General features: G+C 42.9%; 1 protein-coding gene across 2 annotated transcripts in view; it reads right to left on the bottom strand.

The window, feature by feature from the left end:
• Positions 1-15255: 15255 nt before the first annotated feature.
• The window catches only part of LOC144782367 (cullin-associated NEDD8-dissociated protein 1-like), a 205177-nt gene continuing 194498 nt past the window's right edge, over positions 15256-25934 (bottom strand). Inside the window, exon 15 of one of the 2 annotated variants that reach the window (XM_078661685.1) lies at positions 15256-18442. In XM_078661685.1, coding sequence (XP_078517811.1) covers positions 18215-18442 — 228 coding nt within the window. In that variant the 3' untranslated portion in view covers positions 15256-18214. The remainder of the gene's footprint in view (positions 18443-25934) is intronic. The other variant, XM_078661686.1, reaches the window with a different exon arrangement.

Raw genomic sequence — 25934 nt, 5'->3', positions numbered from 1 at the left:
TGCCTTCGTCAGTGTATGTTACACAGAAACAGACACCGGCATGTTGATAAAGTTTTCCAATGATCATGAAAACTAACAAAGGACTAACCCCACTCTGATCATAGTGCGCGCCATCTTGGAATGATGTACAATACATCATATTATTCAACATTTAAATGCTTTTAGATGTTTTTAAGCCCACAGATGGGCAAAGGCACCTAGGAAAAAGGCGGGATGTTAATATTATTTAAATAGTTTGCAACATAAGCAAAAAATCAAGCCGTGGATCGGCTAATATCCTTCATCATTTCATGTCAACAAATATCTATGTACTCACAGATACATATCTATTTCATACCGGGAAAGAATAAATACTTAGAATGCGTCATATTATGGCAGCAAAAAATCGCATGTAAATTCTACAATTCAACTCCATCATGAGTTCTATCTCTGCAGACTCTCACTAAGCATTAATTCATTCTTATAAGAAAATCAAAGAGTTTATGTGCTTAAGTGGCTGCATTTGAGAGAAAAAAAGAGACCTTATTTGACTAAGACAAATTCATATATATGAGAAACATTCTGAATCTAATAAACATATTAATAACATAATTGATGTGTACTCAGATGTTCATCATAAAAATTCCAAAAGTTCATAGATAACAGATCAGAAATTCATGAATCTCCAGAACAAAGATTCAAGGTGGCTGAAAAAGAACAGACAGACAAAATAATACCCTTGGACAGGGGTACAGTCACTGCAGAGGTAAGGTAGGGCTAGCTGAAAACCGTACTACCATTCCCTCTTTCTGTGATATTTAAGTTTTTCCTGCAATGCTGTAGAGTATATCTTTTATTTTTCTAGATGGAATGCCATCTCTTCCCCACTATTTAGACCTTTCGGATGTTTCGTAGAAAGGTCTATTATATACCTTGACTCCAATCTCCGGAGTCGCCTTAGGCGGTCACCGCCCCTCACACTTGGTGGCACAATATCTAATCCAAAATACTGCAGTTTGTTGCGGTCCCGCCCATGTGCTTCAGCAAAGTGGCGAGCCACCGGGTAGGCAGGGTCTGCTTTGTCTATGGCTCTAAGATGTTCCAATATTCTTAGTTTCAGCTCTTTGATTGTACTGCCGATGTAGCGAAGGCCACAAGGGCAATGCAAACAATAGACCGCGTATTGCGTACTACAGGTGATGAACTTGTTGATGGTTATTTTCTTCCCCGTTTCAGATATTATGTACGTTAAGACCCTTTTACTACCTGCGCACGCTTTACAGCGGCCGCAGGGGTAAAAGCCTTTCTGTTCCCGTAAGGTGTTAGTTCTCGGACCAGGTTTTTCCAAGTGGCTGGTGACAAGCATGTCACCAACTGATCTCGCCTTGCTGAATGTCAATAATGGGTAAGATGGTAAATCCTCCTTGAGCACATTGTCTGTCAATAGAATGTGCCAGTTCTTTCTGAGCATCACTCTGAGGTCTTTCGCCCCTGATGAATATGGGGTGATAAGCCTGAATTTCCCTTTATTGCTGGCTATCTCTTTCCCACGTCCTCCCCGGATGGGTTTGGCAGTGAGTAGAGTCCCTCTTTTGATCTTCCTTACTTTTTTCAGTGTCTTCTGCAGCAAGTCATTGCCATATCCCCTGATCTTAAAGCGAATAATGCATTCCGAGGCAGCCGCCTCGAAATCGGAATCTCTGGAGCAATTCCTTCTGAGCCTCATTAGCTCTCCATACGGAATGCTGTTGATGAGTTGGGGAGGGTGGCTACTGCTGGCAAAGAGTGTTGAATTGCCAGCAGTCTCCTTCCTATACAGGTTCGTGTGAAGTTGTTCTCCCTCTATAAATATCATCAGATCCAAGTACTCCGCTGCCACCGGACTAATTGAACCTGAGAAATGCAGATTCAAATTGTTGTTGTTTAATACCTTCACATATTCCTCTGCTGTGTTTCTACCACCGTTCCATACGATGAATAAATCATCGATGTAACGATGCCAACACACCATTGCTCCCTCCTCTTGTCCAACCCTACAGCTCCTGTGTCGTGTATTTCTATAGGTTCTGAATCAGTCCCCCTATTCCTGACCCTATTCTGGTTAAACTAACTATCAAGTTAACTAACAGTCAGCCCATGAGGCATGAAAACCCCCATGATGCAGATACCGTTATCTGACGCAGTCACACTACGGCACAGGAACGTGTTATCTGATTAGGTCATAACGCTTGAGATCTAATTAGACAAGCGACATTCCTCCAGCCCCTGATAAGGCATACGACGTTCTCATAACAAATCAAACCTATGACAACCTGGATAATCCGTGCGGCCATTGTTTTGATTTCACAGAGAACTTTTGCAAAAGAATGTGCTAACGAGCAAGTCGTATGACATCTTTATTGACGTACCTATGTCCATCCTTACGTCAATCTCGGCACCTTTAAGGTATAAATATTGCCGACCTTGCCCTATGCAAACACACGCGTGGTGACAAGACGGAGCAGCCATACTTGCCGAAGCCGAGAGCAGAAGCAGACCCCGCCGGCAGCAGCCCCGCCTTCCTGACGCGCTGAGAGACGCGCTGCTATCTCAAGCCGAGAGACCCAGCACCGGCGCTTTCGGGCAGCCCTCGCAGGCAGCCTGGAATATCGAGAGCAGAGAAAGAGATACCATTCCTCATTCATCCTAAATTCCAGGTACAGAACTGAATAACCCCTCACAGAGAATTCTTTAGTTATTCACTTGGCAAAAACAAACTTAACTTAAACTGTAACTTTCTATTCCCGCCCACGCATTAGACTTAGGTCAGGTACACGGGGTAGGCGTATTTAGAAACACCAGTTGAGTACGTTTAGTCAAATGTATATGTGTATGTAAATATATTTTAATCATTTTAAACATCATATGGCTCAGAAACCATATCAATGTTTTTACAGTATTATTTTATACTATTGCTTTTAATGTATGCACTTTACTTAACTATAAGTATTGCAATAATATCGATCCATTTCTCATGTATGAGAAAAGAGACTGATCAATAAATAACACCTTTTTATTGAACACGCCCGTCTCTTCCTTTTCTCTACATTCTGATGAGACTAAGAATGCACGTACTGACTGAGTAAAATAATTGCCTTGTGCTCACACGACTCTTGAGATTGACTCTTGATTAGGGGAGAGCAAAGTTGTCATGTTCTATGGTTGTCAGAAACTAAATCCCTTCTTGTCTAATCAGGGGAGTTAATTCCTTCCTTGAACATTCGAGAAAGTTTCTAGCGAACTCTGAGCTTAGCTGGCAAACCCAAAAATTAAGTCTAGTATCGACAGTAGTAGACCTAGTTAACGTCTGGTCTAGGCCTTTACTGCTGTAGGTACTATTCCAATGCGCAGAGCCTATTGGGAAGATAGGAACTACACTACATGGCGCCCAACGCGTTTGGAAAGGGCGATAAAACTAACGTAAGACATTTAGAGTAACTCAGTCGTGCTTTCTCACTCAGACCCCTTTTCCCGAATACTCCAAAGACGTCTGGAGTGGGTGAAAGGTTATATCCTCCAAAACCTCGCAGGAGGGAACTCCTATGTATGGTTCTTGGTCAAGTCAACGTTGAAGGATAAACAGTGTTCCAAAATATTGTGCATCTAATCTCTGTTTCCATAAAGAAACCTGATCTGCAAATTAACATAATACCATCCTGTCTGTAAAATGGCAGAGAGTGATGATGAAAGAGAGGCAGTTAGATTAGCAGCTGAAATAGCAGCAGCTGATACTACAGCACTCGGTGCAGACCCGGATATAATACTCATCCAGGTCGCAAAAAGAAGATCTATAACCTTAAAACTTATAGAAAATGGACTGACACCTAGAGGTGGCACAGTCATATTCGTAATCGAGGCACACGAATATCGGCAGACAGAGGTATACTATTCATGGATACATTTTCCAGCAGCAAATGCTGTAACAAAGTACTTCCACTATTACAAAGTAGAGGAACCTCCTGAAACGTACACTCCTTTCGAGGAGGTGGAAGTACCACTCAAATTCCAAGAGCATTTGCTCTTATTTGATGGCGCCCTAAAACATAACAATCACATTACAAGGCTCGGTCCTTTAGGAAGACCAGGAGCAACGTGGCCGGTCTTAGCCGGATACACACCACATCCAGACATCGACGAGATGCCTGCCCCACAGCTGTTAACACAGCTAAAACAATTACTAAAAATTCACAGACAATTAGTTCAGTATGTAATGCGGACTTCAACAATTCAGCCAGCGATTAAACTTCCACAGCTGACCCCTCACCAGGGGAACACAAATAAAATTACACCACAGAACATCCAATCCTGCCTAGGTAAAGTTCCAGCTAAACGGGAACAGATACCATTCTGGTTGGCACAGAAAATCACCCAAACAGAGGCGGTGTTTCCTGACACCACCCCGCTGAAAAAACACAGGATTCTGACTATATGTCTCCCAATGGGAATCGCACCACACATTGAGGACTGTGACACTTGGGGTACAGTCTTTGCTTCCATCTACACAAAAACGCACGGTGTCCCATCCATTTCGGTGATACCAGATGTGCTAAAACAAATTCAAGATGAATACGGTCCAGAACCTGCTTTAACTCTTGGTATGAAATTACTAAAAGACTTCAAACAGGTTTCGGCTATATTACTAGCCAACATAAAAGGTGAAGCAGCAAACGTGGCGATACGCCAGAGGTTAAAAGAGACAGATATAGCAGACCAACCAGCTGAAATTGCCAGAATCATAGAAAAATCCTATGAAGAACTAGGCAGAGATAGTCTAGGTGGAATACCAGTAAAACCGCAACTGACTACAAGTCCAGAAAAAATATTTTTTAATAATAATAATTCACCAAAAAAGAACTGGGATGGAAATAAACAATCCAATCCTAAAGAAAAGAAATTCCAGTCCAGAGGAAAGTCTCCGAGGCGAAGAGAGAAATCTCCAAACCAAAGACAGAGGTCACCACAGAGTGACCCCTCTGGGAATAGATATAACCTTAGAAATAGGGATAATATTAAAAAACCTGATAGATATCAAGACATTGATACGCGTCCCTCTCAATCTTTTCAGAATTCCTCGCAGAAATCGGAAAGAAGAGGACGATCAGAAGAGCACGCCAAGTCCAAAGACAAGGAACCTGCTCAACTGAAAAAGAAATTACAATTTCCAAAAAAGAAGGTAGCCAGTATCAAGGTAGTTAACAATGCCGAGAATACTGAGGACACAACTGAAAAACGGAGAATGGGCTCAGACAATGCTAGACAGCGCAGCAGAGGTGAGCATAGCTCGCAAAGTCCTTATGAATCATCTGGAGACAGTGGACACGAATGAATACCTTCAAGTGGAAACTGCAGACACCAGAGTTAGCAAGCCCCACAAGATATACGAGATAACATTACGTATAGAGGGAGATAAGACTAGGAAAATAAGGGGACTATTTTGGGATAACCTCTCCAAAGGCTATGACATCCTTCTAGCTGAAAAAGACTGGCCACCAGAGTTTGTCAGGGAGTGCCCTCATGGCGAAGAAGTAATTATGCCTGCCTTCTCGAATCAAATACCGATTCATAAAAAATATACACTTGCTAGAAAGTGGCCAGTGGCCTTAGCACCTGCTTTATATAAAAATCATGTAGGATGGGATGAGGACTCCCCTCCTCACAAAATCCAGTTAAAATCACAACCTACTGCACAAAGGCAGTACCCAATTAAGCAAGAAGCTAAAAAACAAGTAAATGAAATACTAGATCAGCTAGAATACCAGGGGGTGATTGAAACTTGCACCTCACAAATGAACAATCCTTTGTTTCCGGTCTCCAAACCAGACAATTCATATCGTCTAGTTTTGGATTACCGACACCTTAACACATGTTGTAAAACTTTTGCAGTGCAAAACTCACACAGTGCTGCACTAATGAATAACATAGTGCGCAAAAAATACAAAACAACCTTGGACATCTCCAATGGATTCTTTTGTCAAAACATAGCACCAGAAAGCAGATATTTAACTGCATTCTCAGTAAATGGCACTCAAAAACAATTCTGTCGGTTAGCCCAGGGGTACAAGAACAGCCCGGGGGTATTCTCAGCGAGAGTAACAGAATTACTACAACAATATGATGATGAAGCATTATCTTATGTTGATGACATTTACCTAACAGATGATGACTTGGAGACTCACTTGAAAAGAGTGAACACCATAATACTTGGGTTCGCTGCAGAGGGTTACAAATTCAACTTCAAAAAATCCAGAATTGCCCATCTAAAAATTCTATACGAAGGATATGAATTATCAAGTATAGCCTGGTTGACAATTTTTTAAGAACTAGATGAATTAAAAAATCTAAAATATGAAAAGACGTATCCTCTGCCAATCGACATTCTGCCTCTACGACATTACGCCTGTGTAATCTATACAGACGGACATGCTAAACCCTCCGTTTGGGGAGAACATGCATACAACCCCACATGTGAGATTACAAAAGAAGTGTGGCGCGGAGGTAAACTAAGACCTCTATTAACAAAATCACACTCAGTAGAAACTAATTCAGAACTACAAACTGAAATAATAGCTTTGAAAATGGCGCTAGATAATGCGGATCGCGAATTCCCGACGCTTATAGTGTCAGATTCATATTACTGCGTCAAAGCATATAACAAGGATTTGCAGACATGGATTCAGAATGGTTACAAAGATGACACAGATGCACCAATAAAGCAGAGACTGCTCTGGGAACAAGTAGCTCTTTTGAAAAAAGAACTACCAAAGACTCACGTGACTCACTCACTGAGTCATCAACGTGATGGCGTTCACGTTGTAGGGAATTCATTGGCTGAGACAGCCGCAGCGGCAGCCACTAAATCGGCTCCCGTAGATCGAAAAAAGCGTACATTAAAATACATTGACGGTGAAACAATGCTGGCGGTGAAAACGTCATCAAAAGGCGACTGCTCAGCGTTACCGATCAACTATCCACTCAATTATACATACATAATCGATGCAAACTCCGTCCCTTTTGCTCGAATCCCTGGAGTGGGGGATAGAGTGATTCCAAACATGGACAGGAGAAGCTTGTTAATCGCAGACGCACACATGGGCGAGGGTCACAGACACCTTAAATTAAAAGATTCTCTGGAAGAATTACAATCACGGTACTGGTGGCCAGGCATGAGCCTGCACTACACCATGTTTGTAAAAAACTGCCCAAACTGCAACAGAGATCGCAGTGGGGAGAGAAACAGTTTAATACCTCGTCGTATCAAGGCAGATAATATTACCAGCAAAAAGAAGGGCTTGCGATTAACATATACAGGCTAGTTTCCACTTATAATGTAGATTACCAGCACTCGGCTGACGTCCGGACTATTATACAAGATTTGCGAGTCTAAATGGCATATACGCTAAGAGCATGCTACGTTCGACCATTGTTTTCACTCAGGCAATCCAGCCTGGGGGGGAAACATGGCCAAATGAGCACAGCCCAGCGGGAATCTTCTCACTTCCTTCCTGAGGGTACGGGATGGTGTAAAGAAAAAACCAAGGCAGAAAGCAATCTATAATAGAAAGGATATTAGGTTCGGGAGCTGGGTGGGTCAAACATCTAATAAGTGTCCAACGTAGTCTAAATAACTTGCCAAGAAATTCTCTGAAGGGATTCAGTCCGTACGAATTATTATTCGGAACTAGGATGTTGATCTCTGACCTTGATAGTCAGACTTCAGTGGTAATAGAAAAAACCTTTGATGTCAAAGACCGTTTGGCTATTTTGCAGGACTTAAACAAAACGAGAATAGACCTGAGCAACATACAGTTGAAACAACAGCCAACGACCACTGAAGAATCACCACCTGTCCCAGCAAGACCTGTCTGGATTCCAAAAGTCGGGGATCTAGTCAGGGAGAAGATCGCGGTAAAGAAGGAATTTGGGCCTTCTTACAGAAAAGCAGTTCCTGTCTTGTCTGTCAACGGGACAAGATCAGTTGTACTACCGCCACTTGCTGGAAAAAAGGAGAACCGAGTTGTATCCATCGACCTGGTAAAACCACAACATGTGGCCGATAACAAACAGTAGGCCAAGTGGACTCCCAATAAGTAGCAGAACACCAAGGTTTGCTACCAGTACAGAGGTCCTAACAAAAAGGCTCATCACATTCGAAACGCCTACAGAAGAACAAGAAGGACTATGCAACAATGCAATAGAACTCAGACCTCTGAAAACCCAAATAAAGACATTTAGCCGAGACACACCAATCTATACTGAAGTACCAAGTGAAAATGCAAGGAACAAAAATCCTGAAGCAATTGGAACAATTGACAGAACTGCATCCGGTTACTTCATCAACTTCGATGATTCCTCTGAAAGCCTCAGTGAATCAAAGACACAGCCATCATCAAAATCCTTTAAAGACAAAGCGAAGGAACTTTTGAAACAACTGAAAGAAACATATCTGGTTTCTCCATGGATTGAATTTTGGGTGGGTTTTGGTGCATTTATCCTCATACTTTGGCTCATCATGGTATTTACTTTGGGACGCTTCATTGAGGGAAAATATGCTAAAATGGACACAGCAAGTCAGAACATCAACTTGATCCTCAAACCACACACATCTTCACACGTCGAGAAAAGAGAACTTTCTCCAGAACTTTCATCAGCCAACTTCACAGCCAATCCGATACCTGGTGGGGTAGCCTGGGACAACACTGACTATGAAATTTATGGTCCGGTCGAGATCCTGAAATATCCACACCAAATCAAGATCTCTTTGAGTGACTTTGCAAAACCAAACTCATTTGCTGATGATTGGGACTTCGAGAGTATTAACAATATGATGTCTGACTTAGTAATGTCTGCTAAATTTACAAAACATGATTATTTGCAAGGTTCTACAAATTATGAAAGTATGTATTGCTATAACCATTATGGTAACCATTTTTTGCATAAATCTGCACAACCTAGAAATGTTTTAAATTATAATCAATGGGAACATTGTGCTACACCTCCAAAAGGAAGCTCTAGAACCGTTTACGACAAATATTCATATTTTTCAGGTTTTAACACAAGTAATGCTGAAACATTTTATTTTAAATTGTCAAACAAGACAGGGATGAAAACCATGATAACCAACACAAAATTGATATATTCAGATTCATTCTTTGAAAAAATGAATACTTTTGGATTTGATTATTGGGACAAAAATGTTGATTTGAAAAGTGTTTGGGGTACAAAAGAATGGCAAGTACAGGGTTTAGAAGCTTTGTTTAGAGCCTGCATGATCCCAGAACAAATGATATTTTTAAATGACACTGTTCAACAAACCACCTGTCTTGGCTTAGCCAAAATCAAAGATTTAAATAACCCGTCTATTCCAAAGCCAACAATGTTTAGCAATAGCTCTGATACAGATGAGGAGATAGACGTAAACCATATACTTAACCAAAACAGAACACATCCTGATTGGAAACAATGGTTGATCTGGCCCACAGATACAAATAACTGTCAAGATAGATTCCTGAATAAAACACAGGGTTTCAAAATGACCAGGCCAGACCCTAGATATCCCCAAAGACATCACCCAGGGATAATAACAACCTACAGTGTGGGCAAATTATGCCTTCAATGGCTACAGTCTTCCACACTGCCTGAAATTAAGCAACACCTAACTTTACTTACTGATGGTGCTGACTTGCGTGATTTCATACTGGGACCACGCAAACAGCGTCAAAAGCGTTTCATAGCAGCCTCTGTATATGCAGCATACAATGAGGCCTGGAAGGTTACTCAAATTGAGACAGCAGAAAGAATACGGGAAATTGAGCGTATCAATTTGGAAAAATCACTTTCTGTAGTGGACAATGGGTTAATGACTCTGTACTCCAGAATTTTTTCATTGGACAGCATTGTGTCTTCAGCAATCGATATATTATCGCAAGACTTACTGTTATTACAACATGGTCAGTCACAATTGCGTTCCATTGTACAGCTTGGCTGGACGTTACAAAATCTGCGTTTAGGCTATGTGCCTTGGCGTTTAATCAACACAACGTCACTATTCCAAATCTTTAACCTTACTGATAGACAAATCGGTATGGCGCAAAAGGGTGCTGATTATACAATCTTGAGCATTGAAAAACTAGAAAGATTACCAATGACAATGTCAGAACGACCTGTCAGTGAATGGATAATCCACGGAATCATAAATATTCCAATCTCAACCTTCAGGTTTCAATACTGCCAAAAATATATACAGGCTGGCATGTACGAGAAATTGGGAAAGGGGTACCTTAAAACAACTTGGAACCTGCCCTATTCACATGCATGTGTCAGTAATAAAGGACAGAAAGTGTTTCTTAGTGGCAACAATTGTGCTATGTCACTAAGCGGCACGCTTCTGTGTAACGGTATTAGTTTGCACGGAGCCTGTGAAGGGAATTCATACAACCTTTCATGTCACCAGCAAGGCGCACCTGCAACTGAAATAGAACCATTCTTCCAAAGACTCTATAATGGGAGTTACATTCTTATTGTAGACCGCAGATGTTGTAGTCTTATGCCCGGGACTCCTTATCTCGTCACTACGACGGCGAAGGTCAAGTGCTGTGGACGTTCTTTGTTCCCCAGCTCCTTTCCAGACAGGGAGGCGAGGGCATGGCCCAGTTTGAAAATTACTTCTATTCGAATAGACACTTTAAGCAGAATGAAAACAGTGCTTCTTCAGACGCCTACAAGGCTCACGTCATCAAAAGAAACGTATGATCTACAAGTCGCAAGGACGACTGCAGAGATACATACATTATTATCAACCAATTCCCCCGTACATTTCACGGAAATCCTGAGCGAAATCTTAAATATTTCTGATACCACAGGGGTCTCAAAGGTATTTAAGACAGTATTTTCGATGGCATTAACACCATTCAAAGCCATACTGGGTATTTTTCCAGATTTCGTCCATTCGATTTTTGGCGGACTTCCCCTGATCCTGGGACTAATTGCAGGAATCCTATTCCTAGTCCTTATTTTTCGTTATGGCAACCCATGTCACAGATCAAACTCTCGCGACAATGGAAGATACGATCCTAGCCATTGGATACCGGGACCGGATATCAAAAATCCTGGGACTCTCCCGGCTTAGAGACCTGAACATGACTTGGTTTCTATCATTTCGACCAATGTGGCAAAGGTGTGTTTTACCTGTACTAAGGTGTCTGCTATGCGGAGAAGAATGCGTGTTAGACACCTGTCTGACGCTACAATCGGATGCGCCGGTGGATGCAGATACACTGTTGGTTCCTACCAAGGTTCACGCTTTGTGCTGCCCTCAAAGGCTGCCAATCCTGATGACGGCATTCCTGGAATCTTCACCACTACGATTGAAGAGTAGTGAAGTTCAAGATGAAAGCAGCATCGAACAGGTACGACCTTCTGTCAGCAATGCAAATCAGAATGTCAATGGAGACAATCATGCGCACGAATGCATGGTTACCCCTATTTCCGACTTAGTGGAACTTTCCCATGAAGCTGTTGACAGTTTTTTCGAAAGCCTGAATGATATGATGTTCTCTCCGGAACAGAAATAGAGACTTTTGAGTAAACTCGCACACGGCGTTCCCTGAATTCGGCCTTCAACTTTAAAAATAAAGTCACATGAACAATTACAATCCAGTTCACGGACAGCAATTTTTTCAGCAAGCCCCTAAAATATTTTTCTATATATTTTTTTCCCGGGACACTGATCTTCTGCTTAAAGTAAGAAACTATTCCTAGAGAACTAAGATTTCTATTTTTAGATACTTTATATAGACTTTAGCTGCCCGCTGGTAGGTTCACAAATATTTTATTATGTGATGAAATGGTCTCGAACTTCCTTTCTGTATAGCCATATTAAGAGCCATTTCATGTGTATTTCTCATATACCAATAAGCAATAATGCATAAAAATGCGTGTTTACTTTTGCATTTAATTCATAGCTTAAGTGCATACAATATATATGACTGCAATTTTTCAGTATATTTGAAAATTTCGAAATGCATTTATGTATTTTGGGGTGGTAAGGTATACACTATACTCTATAGTATGTTGTACTATGTTATACTATGCATAGATTAGTAGATATGACCATAGTTAGCGTGGAGTGGGTGTCGTGTATTTCTATAGGTTCTGAATCAGTCCCCCTATTCCTGACCCTATTCTGGTTAAACTAACTATCAAGTTAACTAACAGTCAGCCCATGAGGCATGAAAACCCCCATGATGCAGATACCGTTATCTGACGCAGTCACACTACGGCACAGGAACGTGTTATCTGATTAGGTCATAACGCTTGAGATCTAATTAGACAAGCGACATTCCTCCAGCCCCTGATAAGGCATACGACGTTCTCATAACAAATCAAACCTATGACAACCTGGATAATCCGTGCGGCCATTGTTTTGATTTCACAGAGAACTTTTGCAAAAGAATGTGCTAACGAGCAAGTCGTATGACATCTTTATTGACGTACCTATGTCCATCCTTACGTCAATCTCGGCACCTTTAAGGTATAAATATTGCCGACCTTGCCCTATGCAAACACACGCGTGGTGACAAGACGGAGCAGCCATACTTGCCGAAGCCGAGAGCAGAAGCAGACCCCGCTGGCAGCAGCCCCGCCTTCCTGACGCGCTGAGAGACGCGCTGCTATCTCAAGCCGAGAGACCCAGCACCGGCGCTTTCGGGCAGCCCTCGCAGGCAGCCTGGAATATCGAGAGCAGAGAAAGAGATACCATTCCTCATTCATCCTAAATTCCAGGTACAGAACTGAATAACCCCTCACAGAGAATTCTTTAGTTATTCACTTGGCAAAAACAAACTTAACTTAAACTGTAACTTTCTATTCCCGCCCACGCATTAGACTTAGGTCAGGTACACGGGGTAGGCGTATTTAGAAACACCAGTTGAGTACGTTTAGTCAAATGTATATGTGTATGTAAATATATTTTAATCATTTTAAACATCATATGGCTCAGAAACCATATCAATGTTTTTACAGTATTATTTTATACTATTGCTTTTAATGTATGCACTTTACTTAACTATAAGTATTGCAATAATATCGATCCATTTCTCATGTATGAGAAAAGAGACTGATCAATAAATAACACCTTTTTATTGAACACGCCCGTCTCTTCCTTTTCTCTACATTCTGATGAGACTAAGAATGCACGTACTGACTGAGTAAAATAATTGCCTTGTGCTCACACGACTCTTGAGATTGACTCTTGATTAGGGGAGAGCAAAGTTGTCATGTTCTATGGTTGTCAGAAACTAAATCCCTTCTTGTCTAATCAGGGGAGTTAATTCCTTCCTTGAACATTCGAGAAAGTTTCTAGCGAACTCTGAGCTTAGCTGGCAAACCCAAACATTAAGTCTAGTATCGACAGTAGTAGACCTAGTTAACGTCTGGTCTAGGCCTTTACTGCTGTAGGTACTATTCCAATGCGCAGAGCCTATTGGGAAGATAGGAACTACACTACACCTGGGCACCTGCTCCTCCCACCAGCCCACAAACAAGTTTGCGTAGCTGGGGGCAAAGCAGCTGCCCATCGCTGTCCCTGACCTCTGTAGGTATAATTGGTCCTCAAATAGGAATATATTGTTGGTCAGACAAAACTCCACAAATTCCAAGATCATGGTGTTATGTCTTGCGAAACGCAGTTGACGCTGTTCTAAGGCATGTTTAACTGCTTCTAGGCCATAACGGTGTTTAATGCTTGTATATAAGCTAGTTATATCCAATACCATTAGCAGATACCCCGAGTCCCATTCCAGATCTTGTATTTTTACCAAAAAATCTTTTGTATCCTTGATGTATGATTTCAAATTTAACACCAGGGGAAACAGGATATTATCCACAAATCGAGACATATTCTCGGTTAAAGTGCCAATGGAGGAAATAATTGGACGGCCTGGAGGACAGTCTCTGTTTTTATGCAGTTTAGGGAGGTGGTAAAATGTCGGTGTCATGGGACAGTTGTTCCGCAAAAACAAATGTTCGTCTTTGCCTAGCATCTGGAGGTCGTACCATTTCTGAATCAATACACCATACTCTCTTATGCTTTGTTGGTAGGCATCGGTGGTACATTTTGTGTAAAAGTTCTCATCTGAGAGTTGCCTCAGAGCTTCGTTCTTATAGTAGTCCCTGCTCATTAAAACCACGTTCCCCCCCTTTATCCGAGGGTTTCACCACAATGCTTTTATCTGTCATTAGGGTTTTTAAGGCAGTCTTCTGTTGTTCTGTGATATTGTATTCCTGATTATGGTGGTCCGCTTTCCGATATTTCATTAAGTCATTGTTATATATATATATATATGAAGTACTTCTGACTTAGTTAATTCAATGTTTATAGTTTTCACATTAAAATCACTCAAATGTACATAAAATTCCACTTGGTTTGCAGTGTGCGTGTGCCATTGGTAAGTACTACTGGGGACAAATATAGTGGAGTGAATTGACCTGTGCAAATGCGGGCATAGTTTCTGATCCTTGAAGGTTAGCCATTAGCTGGTCATATAAAAGAGTTTAGGTACTGTTATTCAGATCGATAGATAGGTTCCCCTGCCAATGGCTGTCTTTAGCATATAGAACTGCATTATACTAGGGATTTATAGAGTGGCTACTCTTAGGCCAAGCATACTTGCTATTTCAGTTACCAAGCCAATAAATCAGGCATTATACCTAATTTCAATCCTTAAGTGTATCAGACCGAAAGGACATACTTGTTGAGGGTGGTGTCTGCTCCTTGTATCCTGTTCAGACAATGTTGTTGCATTTTGCACAGCATAGTGTGACCAATCTCTCCTGTAACACTACCTGAAGGGACTCGGTCCTAGTACCCATATGTCATCCATTCTCACTCAAATTGAATGTCATTCTGGCCCAAAATGCTGAAGAGAGGCCCCTAGGACAGAGGCAGGTAGGCTTGTCAAATTGAAGATGGGACAACACCTTAAACATTTTAAAAATTAGCATCTTTTGGTATCACCAAACTCCCCTTTCAATGGATATCCACAACGGGTGTTATCCAGCCAGAAGACACATACACTCCTGATGTTTCAGCGGTTCTTGATAAAATCGCCCATACTTAATACCCCTCAGTCTCAATATGCACAAATACGTGGAAATGAATTACTGGAGTTAAAAGGAGCAATCAGATTCACTTTCGAGTTGTGTCAGGCTTGGTGAATAAATGACAGTCACATCCATATCTTGCTTGTTTAATGTTAATCCTTTATTAGATCAATACAAATCATACAACTTGGACATTCTCAGATTTGGATAATATCAGTGACCAGCAAATGATTCACAGCACACAATGAAAAGGAGAAAAAGCGAAGAACAAGAATGCCACTGAATGTGTGACGTATAGAATGCATTGCTGAAGAACATTCCACACCTAACTATTTAATTCGCACACTAAAAGGCCTGTGCACGATTTATGGATTAGCCATTCTTTACTGGACATTTCTACCTGGTTACACCGTTTGCAGTTCCCAGCTCTCTTTTGGTTCATTTACGTCTCTTGTTCGGGTAACATCGTCTGGTAAGAGTGGAGTGTTTTTTTTTTAAACACTACAATGTTACTTTACCATTCTGACGGTGATTGAGAGGAGTGCTAAAACCACGTCTTAATGTTTCCTTACATGTAAATACATACAGTCCACCTGATGTATGTGTCCACATCTTAGTCTTGAGGAGCCAAGATTTGATACGAGACATATATATTCTGTGCTTGAGCAATTCTTGGGGGGCCGGGGGGGGGGGGGGATAGGCCCTTATTATCTTTTAGCAGCCAGGTGTCCTTATTTCAGATACTAGACATCAAGAAAGAATGTAAATATAGTAACACCTTATACCTGATCTAAACTACAGAGGCTTGTATGGATATGAAGATTTCACCTTAATTAAAGTTTTCAAATCATGGTTCATGCTCGTTGAAAAGTCTCTGACTTATGGAAATGGCGCTCACACCCGAATTATTATTTGCGCCCTCAAGCACATACTCAAATTCACATGTATTATAAAGAGACATGTTCTGCCAATGCTGAGAAATCGAAAACAAATTTGTTTGCTGATACCTACATTTATTTTTGGGTGGACTAACTATTCCCAGCATATGTTTCTTTCCGATTGTTAAGTATGTTGCGGCAACTTCTCATGCAGTAGTTGAGTTACGCAGAAATGAAAGGCTATGCAAAGCAAGCAGGATGATTCGCTTGAAAGATAGCAGCATAAAACACAACGTGTAGTCCAACTGCTTGCAGGCTCACACATACGTTTTCAGCATTCATGACGGGCCGTTTGCACACATACAGAGAACAATATTCACAGATCTCTTAGGCCACCTTGGTTCAGTTGCTGTATTGCTGGCACCTCCTCCTCACAAGCATAAAAAAAGTGTAAGCGGCACCAAGCAAGCATACTTAGATGAGCAAATCGGCAATTCACATGGTAGTCCACAGCCCAGAGCAATGGGCAGAAGAAAATGCAAACAAGCTATTCCCAGCAAACTCATTTAAGTTCCATTAAAGAAAACACCCTGCCCCACAGAGGAAGGTGTGTTAAAGGATTATCTATGCAAGCCAGCTGTAAATTAAAGGCAAGGATAATGTCATGGGAAAATTTACCTTCTCTGACCTCTATAAATTAACTTTCTCTGACCTCTCTATCAGACTTAAAAGTGCATTAGATTTGATCACCGAGCCATTACCGATAAGTGACAGTCTTAAATCAACCAACAGCATCAAGTAGGTAAGGACATGCTTACTGTAACTTCAGCATGTTACATTCATTATCTACGACTTAAGAAGCCCACAAGCCTGCAGAATCAAATTGCACGCAAGAGCCACAAGGCACTTCTTACTGTCACTGGGTTACCACTTGTAACCAAAAAGTTTCATTTTATGCTCTCACAAAGTTACAGGCCATCAATAAAGAGTGGTGTTCTGAGAAAGCCGACCACGAGGCAGCCACCTGTATACGTAGACTACGAGGGAGCACTTTCAACAGAATCGAAGCTATGTTGGCACATAAGAACCACAGAGAAAGAAAATCCAATATAGAAGATGAGCCTCCCCAAAAATTAATTTGAAGGAGATAAAAAATTACTGTAAACGGAAAGATATAGCATATCTTGGTGTCAAAGGTAATCAAAAAGTGGCCAGACTGGATGGTCCTGGAGTTACATAGTAAATGTTTTAAAGTGCATGAAGACCAGACAGATGTTGGATTATGCTTCCTAATAAAGGTTAGAAACAGGGTGCAGAATGTGTCAAGGTGATTTCTCAGCTAAAGACTCATATTCACCAGTCCAGAACATAAAGCATTCATAAACCTACATCCAAGCCAAATGGTCAATAATACGATTTTTCTTAAATATAACTTTTGCAGTTAGCATCCATACCAACACCTAAACATATTTTAAGCCATTAATCTTTTTGTGGTTAGTCTCTGATCTTTTATTTTGAAATTCCTTTTAGTTCAATGCGAATACCCTACACAGCTGTGATGATCAGCATAAAAGAACAGTCAATTGTGCTGTGTACTCTTTTTGAATACATATTTCGAGCAGTAGTTTTGTCCAGGACACACACTACACTCCAACGAGCCACAGACACTCTCACTGCGTCAGTTGTTTCTTTCGGGTCCTTTGCAGTAACTTCTACATTTCACAGTAATTCATTTATTGTTTTATTGCCAAGGGTCCTAGGTAGAATGCTAATTCTCCAATGGAAAATCAAAGAGAAAAATTCAGATTCTGGGATCTGCAAACATTTTCAGAGTGCATTTTATTAGCAGGTGTAGTGGGCGTTTTAATATGTATTTGAAGATGGCAGAAAATGATGAATTCTAAATTAATGATTGCAACTTTATAAGTATAAGGGTAATGTATGGGTACCTTGCCATGCAGTCTAGTTGCACCCTACTCTTTAAGGTTCAGCTCTGATGTACAATATGTTGCAATTGACTGCGTTGGTCGTCCTGGCCCATTTTCTTGAAAGTGAGCCAGAGGGTACCTTGTTTGCAAAAAGCAAATGTTTAGAAGGTCAGAACTCTGTTCCTAAGCAGAAATGTCTTCACAAATCATTTAAAGTGCTATGAATAAGGCCCCATCTTCAGTGTTTTCTCAATCTTCTCAGTGAATCTCACAAACAGCGCAAGTCCCAGTTTAACTAAATTCCATCAGTTCAACACCTGAAATCGATGTTGAATCTTTCTGGATGCTCTCGAAGAGTGACGCCATTTCCGGGTTGGCACTAATGTAGGAGGTGAAGTCTGACATCCCTGGACTCTTCTCCACTTCTGGGATTGTGAGCAAAGCGGCCACAGTTCTCATTGCCGAGCGCTTCAGTTCATCCTGCTTTTCAAACTCCTGTTTCACTGATCCAGCTTTCACCTGTAAATAAAGAAAATATGTAGGAATGCATAAAAAACTTGTGTATTGTTTGGTTCAGCCTCCACCTTTAAGTATTCATCCCTGGTCATCGGGCTCTGTTCATGAAACCTTTGTAAGGTCTCTGTTACGTGGTCTTGTCTGTTCTGGTTCAAATCGACAAAAATAATATTTAAATATAGATTCTTGTATTTTTAGGTCCTGCTTCTAAGCTTTCGCAAGCTGTTTGATTGCAAAATACCTTTTGTGGGCTTCCCAAAAACGTATAATGAGCTTACAGCCTGCCAATTACTTACCGGTGATTTGCTTTATTGACACTATCATGTTCTTGCATCTTATTTGGTGGCTTGCCTTCCTTCCTCTTCTTGTGTTTGTCCCTCAGCTGCAGCTTACCATCTTTACCATCCATTTGATTGGCTGACTTGTATTCTTCCTCTACTAACTTTTTATGTAACTTTTTTATTTTTTGTTAAGCATTCCATGAGAGTGCATGTATTGTCCAGCTCTCCGCTTGTGTGCTTCTCTTCCTTGCCAAATATCAGCCACACCTGCACTCTGAGTTGCTTTTTTGTGTGCTTCTAACATACCAGACCCAACCACTCTTATGCTCAGAGCTGCCTGCTCCCTTGTGTGCTTTTCCCTGCCCGAGTTGATCTCTCGCACCATCGTTGTTTTTTATCTCCCCCCTCACCTAGGTTTATTGTTTTATTATTCCACCCCACTCACTCCTCCATTCCACCCCAAAGTCCTTTTTAGGTTTCGCCTGGCGATCCGCTGCGCAGCAGCGTTCGCGCAGGCGAAATCTTATGTTTTTACAGTATGGGGCTTTGTCCCGCCTTCTCTTCCATTGGCTAGCTCCATAAATGGAGGCTAGCCATTGGAAGAGAGATCTGTCCGTCATTGCCGGAGCAGATTCGTGGGCGTTACGGCGATTTTACTCATCCTGCCCCCTTGTGATCGTCATTGCGGCGGTGGTTTATTTTATAGGTTTTTTTGGGTCATTCCTCCAGGCCGACCGCCGCCGGAAGAAGTCCTGGTGAGTGCTCCCCTCCCCTCCCGCTGTCCGTTTGCCCATTCCCGTTCCCGCCCCCCCTCCCGCTGTCCGTATGCCCGTTCCCGCCTCCCTCCCGCTGTCCATATGTCCGTTCCCACCCCCCTCCCGCTGTCCGTGTCTCCGGCCCCACTTGTAAATGCTTGTTCTTTCAGTGCGCGCGTGGGGCATGTTTACCCAGAGAGCAGCCGAGGATTACATGAACACGCTGCAAACAAACGTCTGAAGTTTGAGACTTTCCGACCTCCGCCCTTGCAAAAGCAGTCTTGAGTCCCGTCCCACTCGTCAGAGCGGATGCACCTTTGTCTGAGTGTGAGGACGTAGAGCGCACAACCATTTGTCGCCTCTAGGCGCTCGCTGGATGAAGAAAGACCGGCTGTGGAAAGGGCGCATCTTCGCGTGTCGTGTCACGGATTTCAAACTGATCGCCTCCTCACAGCACACAAGACTGCCAACTGCGTAGGAGAGAACTGCGTGAAAAAAAGCCTCAAGTCATTCGACCTTTGGAGCCGAGTATAGCGAACAGTGTTGGGTCTTCCCAAACAGTGTCCGGTCTGCGGAAAATAATTTTAACCGATTCTCACAGAACTTATTGCATTTCTGATGATTAACGACGAGTTTTAGGAGGACGACCTCAACATGCAGCATCTGCAAGTGACATGATAAGTCCGCTTGTGTGGAATGTGGTGCGCTTAGACTTAACTACACATTTTTGGGGGTTCAGAGCAAGAAGTTGAGTTCCTCGAGCTGTGGAGTATTGGGTCGCCTCAGTATATGATCATGCTGTTGGCTCGCGCAGAATCACGTGGTCGTACCTCCTAGCGGGCCTATCTTTCCTGTGTGCAGACAAGTTACGAAGCAAGTACTATGGAACCCGTGCCCGACCCTGCTGTCGCTTCTGCAAGGTTTTAGGATTTGATTTGTTAAAGAGGGAATGTAGACTCGACTGGAGGCCTCTCCCTGGTGCAACAAGATGCACTTTTTCCGGAGTTACAGCTATCAGATCCACCTGGAGCAAGACACGGGGAAGCAGCCCAGAATACAAGGAATACGATGGGTATGTGCATAATTTCACCAGATTATAGAACCTTTTGTTGGGTATTATTCTTGTCACCCAAATGTACAATGCTTGACAAACAACAAGTTTTTTTTGGTCCAAGCCCATCCCTAGTATGGGCCACTGATGTGCTGTCTTATTCTGTAAGGAGCCTGTTCTGCACAAGGATTAGTAGGACTGGTTGCCTCACACATAAACTATGGGATTGTGTTTGTATCTCCCAGTAGATCTATCTCTCTCTGTTCTTGGAAGATCAGACCCTACTTGGGCTCAACTGTACCCTTCTCTACTAAGCCTTTCTATTGTCTTTTGTACATCTTGGGCCTTCTAATTTAAGTAGTGTGTTTGGCTCTGTTTCTGCTGAACAATTGTTCTCTACTAGGGCGCCCCTATCTGGGGAAAAAAGTAATTGGTTTGTCAATGCGCTAAAAACGAACAGAGCAGAAGTAGGATAGAAGAGATGTATACTGGTGACACCACCAAACTGTGGCTCCAGCCTGTTTACTAGCAGTCGGTGAGGGACCTCCGAGCTATGTTAGGGAGACCGAAGAACATGTAAGCCCGTTGAGCCCCCCCCATTCCAATGAAGAACTCCATGCAAGACTCACTATTGTAGGATATGAGAATCAAATTCTCAGGTAAGATTTATTTACAAACAAGATTAAATCAGTCACTGAATTCTAAGGTTCTAAACATTTTACACATCAATTAGTGAAAGAAAAGCTAGGCATTTGATCTCTGAAGTAGCAGATTCTCCAAAGTCAACCACCTAGTTTGCCCTTCTAATATCAGCTTATTGACTTCAGGTCCCTGTCGCTACTACTCGGACCCCAGTAACTGTTTGATGTAATCCATGTCATCATGTTATATGATTCACAAATTAATTTCCTAGTCTCTTGTCATCAACAGGCAAGCGTATAATGTGGGGCTCTGTGTGGGTGTGGGGCTCTGTGTGGGGCTCTCTGTGGGTGTGTGTGTGTGTGTGGCTGTGTGTGTGTGGCTCTCTGTATGTATATGTGTGGCTGTGTGTGTGGCTCTCTGTATGTGTGTGTGTGGCTCTCTGTATGTGTGTGGCTGTGTGTGTGTGTGTGTGGCTGTGTGTGTGTGGGAGAGACAGCAGTGTGAGAGCGACAGCAGTGTGAGAGAGACAGCAGTGTGAGTGTTCTAGGGAGAGCATGGTGTGTGGGAGAGCATGGTGTGTGAGAGGCAGCAGTGTGTGAGAGACAGCAGTGTGAGAGACCTTTTATTTATGTTTTGGTTTTTGAAACATAAATAAAACGCATTGTTATCTGCAATATCATTAGCTCAAACTCGTGTAAATACGCGACCTATTGCATTGCAAATGCTATAGGTCTCGCATTTGCGAGAGATTAAGCTCTTGGCATTGTAAATGACAATGCCATTTATTTTTTTATTTTCAAAACCAACACATAAATAAAAATTTTGTCATTTACAATGCCAATAGCTCAAACTTTTCAAAAGGCGAAACCATTGCATTGTAAATGCTTGTTTCAATTTTGTATGAAGGACATTGCAGCAAATTGCCTTACAAAAAAGCACTTTCGAGCTACTCCAATTCTTTTTTTTTAATTTACAGATCCATTTGGATTGGTATAACAAAATTTGCCTGCATCCTTTCAAATGTGTGTGCATATGTTGTGACGAATATGCGCATTTGCATGATGATGTATGCACATGCATACATCATCATGCATGTCCTTGCATACTGCCTCATAGTTTGTCTTCTCTTTTTTCCCCTTTGGCTTAATCTGCAAGGTGCATCTTATTGGCTTTGCAGTGCTAGTTTTATTTGTTTTTTTTGTAAAGCACTACAAATCACCATCTGGTAGCCTCAGAAGGTTTTGGGTCAAATATATCAGTCTGGCATACTATCAACAGTTGTATTTAACTGACAGCTAGCAGCAAAAAACCTTTGCTGGAACGGTAAAGCCTCAACTAAAAGTCAATGGAGTCTGACAAGGACTTGGAAAGATGGACAGTAGCTGGATTTAGACATCTAACCAGAAAGACTGGGTTCGAATGGACACCAGAGGCGATAACAATACGCTTATTATACGTCTGCCTGAATAGGTAGGTTTTCTCAGAACGTTGCTAAAATGTGTGTCCTGTCTTAGATGCCGTAGGATAGAGCTCCACAAAGACAATCCTTTTGCATAAAGCGATTTTCCTCCAAACCTCTTGTTGCAGAATGACCAAGAGCCGAGTAAGCTGTGATTTGTAGATTCTAATCTTCAATATGGAAGATATAGGATGAACAACTTAGCCACATAATCCTCTGCTGGGCTATGGAGCCCTTCATGGAAGAGACAAAGGAATATTTTACTGGCAGCCAATGGAGGATCTTTAGAACAGCCACAATATGGTCATAATGCTTCAGGTTACGATTGAATGGTATGGATGAAGAAAAGCGGTACCATCCAGCCCCTTTTTGACTTTTCTTGACCTGTCTGTTGTTTGTTCCTCACTGGAAATGAAAACGTGCCAGTACATTGAGGCTGTTGCATGTTTTGCTCCTCGACCAGCAGAGCTCCATTTTATGCTGGTCAGAGAGCACACCTGAGTGTACCTGCACATACAGTGGAAGGTGGTCTCCTTACCATGCTACAGAGAAAGTGACGGCAACAATTTATCGATCCCCTGTGGAATTCCTATCAGTCTCCACTAACTGGGTTTTATTTACTTTCCTTCTTCATAAATATGGTGGGTTATGACACATACAGGTTGCTTGCGATGTGTGTTCTATGTTTGAGTCCTGATGCTAGGTCAATGTTTCCCCCTCCACGAGGAAACAAATATTGTAACATAAGTTTGAGTTCTTTGTTTAGGTTTTCTTTTGTGTCCTACAGTGCCTATAGAATACCGGGCTCTACATTGATTGGAGCAAATCGGTAGCCTACCCTCTGATGGACTGGACCCCCCCAAGAGGCCCACCCATTCCGCTGTGAGCCCAATGGTTTTAAATACCTGGCACATACATTACGACTGACAGGGAGCTGGTCCTCCATGTGTACTTAGGGAGGATTGTGGAGACTTTTAAGAAGACCGTGTTCACTGGGGATTCCTGCTGTTGTCGATACTGGGTACTTGCAAACACAACAGTGATGGACAGAATGTGGATCAATGTCACACATTCACCCCAGTCCAAAGATCTGGGCCCAAATCCATCGTTTTTCCACTCCACACCACCCTGGGTTAGACAATGGCGATATGCAAATCAGCGCTGACCCTGTGCCCCATGGGAACAGTCCAGTCCGAACTACAAAAGCCATGTCCTTCCCAGAACGGAAACAAGCATCCGAGGACCGGCCCGGTTTCGAGGTAACACCTCTCATCAGCCCGGCTAGCTTGATTCCAGTGGTGTGGAGTGCCTGGGACTCACGTCTGAGCATCCCCAGTACACTTAGAGCGGTAATTGCAAACACAACAGTGATGGACAGAATGTGGATCAATGTCACACATTCACCCCAGTCCAAAGATCTGGGCCCAAATCCATCGTTTTTCCACTCCACACCACCCTGGGTTAGACAATGGCGATATGCAAATCAGCGCTGACCCTGTGCCCCATGGGAACAGTCCAGTCCGAACTACAAAAGCCATGTCCTTCCCAGAACGGAAACAAGCATCCGAGGACCGGCCCGGTTTCGAGGTAACACCTCTCATCAGCCCGGCTAGCTTGATTCCAGTGGTGTGGAGTGCCTGGGACTCACGTCTGAGCATCCCCAGTACACTTAGAGCGGTAATTGCAAACACAACAGTGATGGACAGAATGTGGATCAATGTCACACATTCACCCCAGTCCAAAGATCTGGGCCCAAATCCATCGTTTTTCCACTCCACACCACCCTGGGTTAGACAATGGCGATATGCAAATCAGCGCTGACCCTGTGCCCCATGGGAACAGTCCAGTCCGAACTACAAAAGCCATGTCCTTCCCAGAACGGAAACAAGCATCCGAGGACCGGCCCGGTTTCGAGGTAACACCTCTCATCAGCCCGGCTAGCTTGATTCCAGTGGTGTGGAGTGCCTGGGACTCACGTCTGAGCATCCCCAGTACACTTAGAGCGGTAATTGCAAACACAACAGTGATGGACAGAATGTGGATCAATGTCACACATTCACCCCAGTCCAAAGATCTGGGCCCAAATCCATCGTTTTTCCACTCCACACCACCCTGGGTTAGACAATGGCGATATGCAAATCAGCGCTGACCCTGTGCCCCATGGGAACAGTCCAGTCCGAACTACAAAAGCCATGTCCTTCCCAGAACGGAAACAAGCATCCGAGGACCGGCCCGGTTTCGAGGTAACACCTCTCATCAGCCCGGCTAGCTTGATTCCAGTGGTGTGGAGTGCCTGGGACTCACGTCTGAGCATCCCCAGTACACTTAGAGCGGTAATTGCAAACACAACAGTGATGGACAGAATGTGGATCAATGTCACACATTCACCCCAGTCCAAAGATCTGGGCCCAAATCCATCGTTTTTCCACTCCACACCACCCTGGGTTAGACAATGGCAATATGCAAATCAGCGCTGACCCTGTGCCCCATGGGAACAGTCCAGTCCGAACTACAAAAGCCATGTCCTTCCCAGAACGGAAACAAGCATCCGAGGACCGGCCCGGTTTCGAGGTAACACCTCTCATCAGCCCGGCTAGCTTGATTCCAGTGGTGTGGAGTGCCTGGGACTCACGTCTGAGCATCCCCAGTACACTTAGAGCGGTAATTGCAAACACAACAGTGATGGACAGAATGTGGATCAATGTCACACATTCACCCCAGTCCAAAGATCTGGGCCCAAATCCATCGTTTTTCCACTCCACACCACCCTGGGTTAGACAATGGCGATATGCAAATCAGCGCTGACCCTGTGCCCCATGGGAACAGTCCAGTCCGAACTACAAAAGCCATGTCCTTCCCAGAACGGAAACAAGCATCCGAGGACCGGCCCGGTTTCGAGGTAACACCTCTCATCAGCCCGGCTAGCTTGATTCCAGTGGTGTGGAGTGCCTGGGACTCACGTCTGAGCATCCCCAGTACACTTAGAGCGGTAATTGCAAACACAACAGTGATGGACAGAATGTGGATCAATGTCACACATTCACCCCAGTCCAAAGATCTGGGCCCAAATCCATCGTTTTTCCACTCCACACCACCCTGGGTTAGACAATGGCGATATGCAAATCAGCGCTGACCCTGTGCCCCATGGGAACAGTCCAGTCCGAACTACAAAAGCCATGTCCTTCCCAGAACGGAAACAAGCATCCGAGGACCGGCCCGGTTTCGATACTGGGTACGGCGGCGCTTTATAACATGATATACCGAACCAAATTCCTTTACGACCACCAAAACACACCATACCTCGTAC

Source organism: Lissotriton helveticus, chromosome 9 (assembly GCF_964261635.1).
Source record: "Lissotriton helveticus chromosome 9, aLisHel1.1, whole genome shotgun sequence".
In the NCBI taxonomy this organism is placed as follows: domain Eukaryota; kingdom Metazoa; phylum Chordata; class Amphibia; order Caudata; family Salamandridae; genus Lissotriton; species Lissotriton helveticus.
This window is presented reverse-complemented; position numbering and strand designations above follow the sequence as displayed.